Consider the following 9288-nt stretch of genomic DNA (forward strand, 5'->3'; position numbering starts at 1 on the left):
CCGGTGCTGCCTCCCACCATCACCGGCCAGAAGCGGCTCTGGGAACTCGAACGTGACCGGCTACAGTTCACCGAAGGCAAGCTCACCGTGTGGTGGCTGCACCGGGGAGAGGTGGGGGGGACGGGGAGAGGGGGGGGGGGGGCGTGGGGGAAAGGATGGTGGAACGGGGGGTATGAGGGGTGGGGGGCGCGGATTGGGATGGGGGGATGGGGGTGGGGAGGGAGAAGGGGAGAGGGGGGATGGGGAGAGGGGAGGGGATGGGGAAATGGGCGGAGGGGAGACGGGGAGGGGGGAGGGGAGGCGGGGGGGGGGGTAGAGAGGGGAGGGGACGGATGGTGAGGGAGTGGGGAGGAGATGGGGATGGGGAGAGGACGGGCAGAAAGCAACCTCGAGATCACACGGTCGAGTTTAGCGTGATCTCCCCCTTCTCATTGTACCCCTCCTTACTCCTCCCACCCACTTCTGTCTCCCCCCCCCCCCCCCCCCCCATCTATCCCCAAAGGTGTACTGTACAACCAGTTCCTGTCGCAGGTAGACTTTGAGTTGCTGCGTGACTATGCGCGGAACCTAGGGGTGCTGGTGTGAGAGAATCCCCCCCAAGCGGCTGATGGTAGTCACCCCCACCGGCCACCCCGACGTCAAACGCTTCAGGAAACGGCAGAAACACAACTGACCACCCGGGGAATCTCCCCACATTCACTCCTCCCCTTTCCCCCATTCCTTCCCCCCTCTCCCCCAAAGCCCAGACTGGAGTAACCCTCCCAGCTTTGTCTGCCCCTCCCGCATATTCAGTCTGAAGAAGGGTCTCGACCCAAACCGTCAGCTGTTCCTTTCTCTTCAGAGATGCTCGCAAGTTATAGGAGGAGAATTGGCCATTCGGCCCATCGAGTCCAGTCCACCATTCAATCATGGCTGATCTCTGCCTCCTAATCCCATGTTCTTGCCTTCTCCCCATAACCCTTGACACCCATTCAAATCAAGAATCTATCTGTCCCTGCCTTAAAAAATATCCACTGACTTGTGGCCTCCACAGCCCTCTTTGGCAATGAGTTCCACAGATTAATTACCCTCGGATTAAAGAGGTTGATTTCCAAAAGAGCACCTTTTAATTCTGAAGCCTTGACCTTTCCCAGTTGTGGAACCACCCTGTCCACATCCAAGCTGTCTAAGCCTTTCACTATTCGGTAGGTTCAATGATGTCCCCCTTCAACCTTCTAAACTCCAGCAAACACAGGCCCAGTGCTGTTAAACGCGCATCATATGCGAACCCACTTACTCCTGGAATCATTCTAGTAAACCCCCTCTGTGCCCGCTCCAGAGCCGGCACATCCTTCCTCAGTACGTGGCCCAGTTTTGCTTCCAGTACACCAGCACCTTGTGAACTTTTGTGTAAACTATCTTCTTTAGTTTAATGTGTGGTCCCAATGTTGGGCGAGTCCAGAACCAGGGGCCACACAGTCTTAGAATAAAGGGGAGGCCATTTAAGACTGAGGTGAGAAAAAACATTTTCACCCAGAGAGTTGTGTGAATCTGTGGAATTCCCTGCCACAGAGAGCAGTGGAGGCCAAATCACTGGATGGATTTAAGAGAGAGTTAGATAGAGCTCTAGGGGCTAGTTGAGTCAAGGGATATGGGGAGAAGGCAGGCACGGGTTATTGATAGGGGACGATCAGCCATGATCACAATGAATGGCGGTGCTGGCTCGAAGGACCAAATGGCTTCCTCCTGCACATATTGTCTATGTTTCTATGTTTCAGTGTCATGAAACGTAACAATAATGTCTACATAATTTAAAAATTCTTCCTAATATTCAGTGACATGCCTGTAACACTAATTTAAAATCTTTATTTCCTTACATACATCGAGGTAACACACAGCAAGCAATTCGAAATAGAAACATAGAAACATAGACAATACATGCAGGAGTAGGCCATTCGGCCCTTCGAGCCTGCACCGCCATTCAATATGATCATGGCTGATCATCCAACTCGGTATCCTGTAGCTGCCTTCCCTCCATACCCCCTGATCCCTTTAGCCACAAGGGCCACATCTAACTCCCTCTTAAATATAGCCAATGAACTGTGGCCTCAAGTACCTTCTGTGGCAGAGAATTCCACAGATTCACCACTCTCTGTGTGTTAAAAAAAATGATTTTCTCATCTCGGTCCTAAAAGATTTTCCTGTTATCCTTAAACCGTGACCCCTTGTTCTGGACTTCCCCAACATCGGAAACAATCTTCCTGCATCTAGCCTGTCCAACCCCTTAAGAATTTTGTAAGTTTCTATGGGATCCCCCCTCAATCTTCTAAATTCTAGCGAGTACAAACCGAGTCTATCCAGTCTTTCAACATATGAAAGTCCTGCCATCCCAGGAATCAGTCTGGGGAACCTTCTCTGTACTCCCTCTATGGCAAGAATGTCCTTCCTCAGCTTAGGAGACCAAAACTGTACGCAATACTGCAGGTGTGGTCTCACCAGTGGTACAACTGCAGTAGAACCTCCCTGCTCTTATACTCAAATCCTTTTGCTATGAATGCTAACATACCATTCGCTTTCTTCACTGCCTGCTGCACCTGCATGCCTACTTTCAATGACTGGTGTACCATGACACCCAGGTCTCGTTGCATCTCCCCTTTTCCTAATCGGCCACCATTCAGATAATAGTCTCCTTTCCTGTTTTTGCCTCCAAAGTGGATAGAACCTTCCTGTTTATAATATGTTTGCTTCTAATAAAAATATTTAAAAATATATATTCATATTTATGTTCTTACTCACATTGGCTTAAAGTTCAACGATTGTTTCACAACATACATAGTCTTTCTTCATGTGTTAAATATTGGGCATGACGTCTGACAAGTTAATTTAATCGCTCTGCAAATGTTTTTTTCGCCGCGAATGTTATTGCAAACGGGCGCCGCTAATTGCGCCCCCCGCCCCCGCCTTCTTCTCCCGAGGGGGGGGGGGGGGTTCAATGACGGATATAATATCTCCTCCATCGATCACACTTCAAGACAGAGGTGGTCTCGCCTTCTCCGGAGCAAGATGCACGAAGCGCCGAAAGGAGCTGTGTACGCGATCTACTACCCGGTGTTAGTCGCGCTAGGAGTCCCAGGTAATCCTGTCACGCCGCCTTCTGGCCTGGAGTTTCATGTTACAGTAATATTTCTGTGTAGATTGTGTAACATCTCTGTGCAGTTCTGGCCGCCGTTACTGTAAAGGACGTCGAGGTTTTGTGGAGACAGTTTCGGTCTCCTAATCGGAGGAAAGACATTCTTGCCATAGAGGGAGTACAGAGAAGGTTCACCAGACTGATTCCTGGAATGTCAGGACTTTCATATGAAGAAAGACTGGATAGACTCGGCTTGTACACGCTAGAATTTAGAAGATTTAGGGGGGAACTTATAGAAACGTACAAAATTCTTAAGGGGTTGGACAGGCTAGATGCAGGAAGATTCTTCCCGATGTTGGGGAAGTCCAGAACAAGGGGTCACAGTTTAAGGATAAGGGGGAATCTTTTAGGACCGAGATGAGAAAAATATTTTTTTTCACACACAGAGAGTGGTGAATCTCTGGAATTCTCTGCCACAGAATGTAGTTGAGGCCAGTTCATCGGCTATATTTAAGAGGGAGTTAGATGTGGCCTTGTGGCTAAAGGGATCAGGGGGTATGGAGAGAAGGCAGGTACAGGATACTGAGTTGGATGATCAGCCATGATCATATTGAATGGCGAATGGTGCAGGCTCGAAGGGCCGAATGGCCTACTGTTGCACCTATTTTCTATGTTTCTATGAGACCCTTCTTCAGACTGATGTGGGGGGGGGAGCAGGTAGAAGAAAGGAACAGGCGGAGAAAGTGGGCTGTGGGAGAGCTGGAAAGGGGAGGGGGAAGACGGAGTAAGCAGGGACTACCTGAAATTGGAAAAGTCAATGTTCATACCGCTGGGGTGTAAACTACCCATGCGAAATATGATGTGTTGCTCCTCCAATTTACGCTGGGACTCACTCTGGCCATGGAGGAGGCCCAGGACAGATAGGTCGGATTGGGATTGGGAATGGGAGGGGGAGTTGAAGTGCTGAGCCACCGGCAGATGTGGTTGGTTATTGCGAACTGATATATTGCATCTGCAGTTATGTTTCAAGTGAGTTTATTGTCATGTGTCCCTGTATAGGACAATAAAATTCTTGCTTAGCTTCATCACAACAGAACATAGTAGGCATTTACTACAAAACAGATCAGTGTGTCCATATACCATTATATAAATATATACCCACATGAATAAATAAACTGATAAAGTGCAAATAGCAGAAAGTGGTTATTAATAATCAGAGTATTGTCCGAGCCAGGTTTAATAGCCTGATGGCTGTGGGGAAGCTATTCCTGAACCTGGTAGTTGCAGTCTTCAGGCTCCTGTACATTCTACCTGAAGGTAGCAGGGAGATGAGTGTGTGGCCAGGATGGTGTGGGTCTTTGATGATACTGCCAGCCTTTTTGAGGCAGCGACTGTGATAAATCCCCTCGATGGAAGGAATGTCAGAGCCGATGGACTGGGCAGTGTTTACTGCTTTTTGTAGTATTTTCCTCTCCAGGGCGCTCAAGTTGCCGAACCAAGCCACGATGCAACCGGTCAGCATGCTCTATACTGTGCACCTGTAGAAGTTAGAGAGAGTCTTCCTTGACAAACCGAATCTCCGTAATCTTCTCAGTTTACGCGTGGTGTCAGTGTAACCATTGTACATTGAAACATAGAAGCACAGATAATAAGTGCAGTAGTATACCATTCGGCACTTCGAGCCTGCACCGCCATTCAACATGATCATGGCTGATCATCCAACTCAGTATCCTGTACCTGCCCTCTCTCCATACCCCCCTGATCCCTTCAACCACAAGGGCCGCATCTAACTCCCTTTTAAGGTTAAGAGGGAAGTCTTTTGGGACCGAGATGAGAAAATATTTTTTTTACACAGAGAGTGGTGAATATGTGGAATGCTCTGCCACAGAAGGTAGTTGAGGCCAGTTCATTGGCTATATTAAAGAGGGAGTTACAATGTGGCCCTTGGGGCTAAAGGGATCGGGGGTATGGAGAGAAGGCAGGGATGGGATACTGAGTTGGATGATCAGCCATGATCAGATCGAATGGCGGTGCAGGCTCGAAGGGCCAAATGGCCTCTAGTCCTGCACCTATTTTCTATGTATCTATGTTAAATATAACCAATGAACTGGCCTCAACAACCTTCCCTGGCAGAGAATTCCACAGATTCACCACTCTGTGTGTGTGAAAAAAAATGTTTTTTTCATCTCGGTCCTAAAAGATTTCCCCCTTATCCTTAACCTGTGACCATTTTTGTACTATTTATTTGGTATGCTAGCCTTTATAAATCAGAGCATTGAGTATAGAAGCTGGGATGTAATGTTAAAATTGTACAAGGTATTGGTGAGACCAAATCTGGAGTATGGTGTACAATTTTGGTCGCCCAATTATCGGAAGGATGTCAACAAAATAGAGAGAGTACAGAGGAGATTTACTAGAATGTTGCCTGGGTTTCAACAACTAAGTTACAGAGATAGGTTGAATAAGTTAGGTCTTTATTCTCTGAGCGCAGAAGGTTAAGGGGGGACCTGATAGAGGTCTTTAAAATGATGAGAGGGATAGACAGAGTTGATGTGGACAAGCTTTTCCCTTTGAGAATAGGGAAGATTCAAACAAGAGGACATGACTTCAGAATTAAGGGACAGAAGTTTAGGGGTAATATGAGGGGGAACTTCTTTACGCAGAGAGTGGTGGCGGTGTGGAATGAGCTCCCAGTGGAAGTGGTGGAGGCAGGTTCATTGGTATCATTTAAAAATAAATTGGATAGGCATATGGATGAGAAGGGAATGGAGGGTTATGGTACGAGTGCAGGCTGGTGGGACTAAGGGGAAAACATTTGTTCGGCATGGACTTGTAGGGCCGAGATGGCCTGTTTCCGTGCTGTAATTGTTATATGGTTATATGGTTATTCGCTAACAGTTGTACTGTATATGTGCCTACAGTTAACATTGTCGCCATAGTGATCCTGTCGCGGGGGAGGTGCGGTCTATCCAGGTGTATCACTCTCTACCTGGTTGCCATGTCGGCGTCGGATCTGATGGTTCTCTTCACCGCCGTCATCCTACAACGCATCTCCGGCATTTACTTCCCCGGGAGTTACCTGTCGCTCACCTGGGTCTGCCGCATCAAGACCCCAGTCGCTTATGCGTGCAGAGAATCCTCCGTCTGGCTCACCGTCGCATTCACCTTCGATCGCTTCGTGGCCATTTGTTGCCGCAACTTCAAGGGCAAATACTGCACCAGAAAAACGGCGGCCCACGTCGTCGCCGTCATTGCAACTTTGAGCTTTTTGAAGCATATCGCCTTTTTGTTCCTTTACAACCCGCTGTACATCGCGGACAACCTGCCTTGGTATTGCAGATTAATCCCTAGTTATTATACCTCGCCGTGGTGGCGAGCGTACTCATATTTTAACCACGTCACCACCCCCCTGCTACCCTTCGTTCTCATATTGTTACTGAATGTCCTGACGGTCAAACACATCCTCACCGCCAGCAGAGTTCGGAAGTCATTGCGAGATAACTCTCTCCCCGGGAAAGGTCCTGACCCCGAGATGGAGAACCGCCGGAAGTCGATCGTGTTACTATTCAGCATTTCCGGCAACGTCATCCTGCTGTGGATGACTTACATGGTGCACTATTTGTACTCCCGGATCAGTAAAACGTATTCTTACTCCGGGTACAACGACCCGGTGTTTATTCTTTCGGAAGTGGGAAATATGCTTCTGCTTCTCAGTTGCTGCACCAACACCTTTATTTATACAGTGACCCAGAGTAAATTCAGAGATGAGCTGAAGACAGTGATAACGTATCCGTTCAGCCAGGTTGCTAAATGTGTTTAGTTGAATTCAGTTGGGTTGAGTTGAGTGGTTTAATTGAGTTGGGTTGAGTTGAGTGGTTGAATTGAGTTGGGTTGAGAGTTGAGGGGTTGGGTTGAGTTGAGGGGTTGAGTTGAGTTGGTTGAGTTGAGGGGTTGGGTTGAGTTGAGGGGTTGAGTTGAGTTGGGTTGAGTTGAGGGGTTGAGTTGGGTTGGGTTGAGTTGAGCGGTTGAATTAAGTTGAGGGGTTGGGTTGAGTTGAGGGGTTGAGTTGGGTTGAGTTAAGGTGTTGAAATAAGTTGAGGGGTTGGGTTGAGTTGAGTTGAGGGGTTCAGTTGGGTTGAGTTGAGGGGTTGAATCAAGTTGAGGGGTTGAGTTGAGTTGAGGGGTTGTGTTGGGTTGAGTTGAGGGGTTGAATTAAGTTGAGGGGTTGGGTTGAGTTGAGGGGTTGAGTTGGGTTGAGGGTTGGGGTGAGGTGTGGAGTGGCGTTGTGTTGTGGGGTTGGGTTGAGGTTGAGGGGTTGAGTTGAGTTGGGTTGGGTTGAGGGGTTGAATTAAGTTTTTGGTTGGTTGGTTGAGGGAGTTGAGGGGGTTGAGTTGGGTTGAGTTGGGTTGGTTGAGTTGTTGGGTTGAGTTGAGTTGTTGAGTTGAGGGGTTGAATTAAGTGAGGAGGGGTTTGAGTTGAGGGGGTTGGGTTGAGGGGTGGTTGGGTTGAGGGTTGCGTTGAGTTGAGGGGTTTGGTTGAGTTGAGAGGGGTTGAGTTGAGGGGTTGGGTTGAGTTGAGGGGTTGTTTGAGTTGAGGGTTGAGTTGGTTGTTGAGGGGTTGAATTGAGTTGAGTTGGGTTGGGTTGGGTTGGGTTGAGTTGGGTTGGTTGGATTATGTTGAGGGGTTGGGTTGAGTTGAGGGGTTGAGTTGAGTTGGGTTGGGTTGAGGGGTTGAATTAAGTTGAGGGGTTGGGTTGTGTTGAGGGGTTGAGTTGGGTTGCGTTGAGTGGTTGAATTGAGTTGAGGGGTTGAGTTGAGTTGGGTTGGGTTGAGGGGTTGAATCAAGTTGAGGGGTTGGGTTGAGTTGATGGGTTGAGTTGAGGGGTTGAGTTGGGTTGAGTTGAGGGGTTGCATTGAGTTGAGGGGTTGGGTTGAGTTGATGGTTTGAGTTGGGTTGAGTTGAGTGGTTGAATTAAGTTGAGGGGTTGGGTTGAGTTGAGGGGTTGAGTTGGGTTGATTTGAGGGGTTGAATTGAGTTGAGGGGTTGGGTTCAGTTCAGTTCCGTTCAGTTAAGTTTAGTTTAGTTTAATTAACTTTGCTTTATTTTACTTCAGTTTTGTTTCGTTAAGTTTCGTCTAGTTAAATTATTGTCACGTGTACCGAGCTCCACCTAAAAGCTTTTTGTTGCGTGCTATCCCGTCGGCGGAAATACTATACACCATTACAATCAAGCCGCACACAGTACAGACATACAGGATAAAGGGAATAACGTTTCGTACAAGAAAATCTCCAGCATGGTCTGATTCAAGATTGTCCGAAGTTCAAACCAAGGAAATGAGTGTTGACTTAGAAACATAGAAACATAGACAATAGGTGCAGGAGTAGAGGCCATTCGACCCTTCGAGCCTGCACCGCCATTCAATATGATCATGGCTGATCATCCAACTCAGTATCCTGTACCTGCCTTCTCTCCATACCCCCTGATCCCTTTAGCCAAAAGGGCCACATCTAACTCTCTCTTAAATATAGCCAATGAATTGTGTGGCCTCAACTACCTTCTGTGGCAGAGAATTCTACAGATTCACCACTCTCTGTGTGTGAAAAAAAAATGTTTTTCTCATCTCGGTCCCAAAAGATTTCCCCCTTATCCTTAAACTGTGTGTGGCCCCTTGTTCTGGACTTCCCCAACATCGGGAATCATCTTCCTGCATCTAACCTGTCCAACCCCTTAAGAATGTTTTTAAGTTTGTATAAGATCCCCCCTCAATCTTCTAAATTCTAGCGAGTACAAGCCGAGTCTATCCAGTCTTTCTTCATATGAACGTCCTGACATCCCAGGACTTCAGAAGAGGAAGGTGGAGGATCCACAAACTTCTTCGTCAACGGGCCAGTGGTGAAGAAAGTCAACGCCTTCAAGCTTTTTTTTGCACTATGTAGTTTTTTTAAATGTACCTAATTGTTGGTGTGTGTGTTACATTGTCGATGGTCCACTATGTGTGTGTGTGCAAACATGCTGTGACGCTGCAAAGGTTGAACAAAATAATTGTTCCGTTTTAGTGCATGTGGAAAATAAAGCACCTTTGCCTCGAGACGTATGATTATTGCGCACAGTTCTGTTTTACCCCATTACAGGAAGGGTTTGGAGACTGGAGAGGATGCAGATGAGGTTTACCAGAAGGC

The 9288-nt window shown here is 47.7% G+C and overlaps 1 protein-coding gene across 1 annotated transcript; it reads left to right on the top strand.

Moving 5' to 3' along the window:
* The first annotated feature begins 3042 nt into the window (after positions 1-3042).
* LOC129715781 (probable G-protein coupled receptor 139) lies at positions 3043-6929 on the top strand. The gene is made up of 2 exons (XM_055665633.1): positions 3043-3112; positions 6031-6929. Exons 1-2 carry the CDS (start codon positions 3043-3045, stop codon positions 6927-6929), a joined length of 969 nt encoding a protein of 322 aa, XP_055521608.1.
* Positions 6930-9288: the final 2359 nt, after the last annotated feature.

This window comes from Leucoraja erinacea, unplaced genomic scaffold (genome assembly GCF_028641065.1).
Source record: "Leucoraja erinacea ecotype New England unplaced genomic scaffold, Leri_hhj_1 Leri_1399S, whole genome shotgun sequence".
Taxonomy (NCBI): domain Eukaryota; kingdom Metazoa; phylum Chordata; class Chondrichthyes; order Rajiformes; family Rajidae; genus Leucoraja; species Leucoraja erinaceus.

Coding starts and splice junctions, on each gene's coding strand:
- LOC129715781 (XM_055665633.1), top strand. CDS start 3,043: ATGCACGAAGCGCCGAAAGGAGCTGTGTACGCGATCTACTACCCGGTG. Junction 3,113..6,030: donor AGTCGCGCTAGGAGTCCCAG/GTAATCCTGTCA, acceptor ATGTGCCTACAG/TTAACATTGTCGCCATAGTG.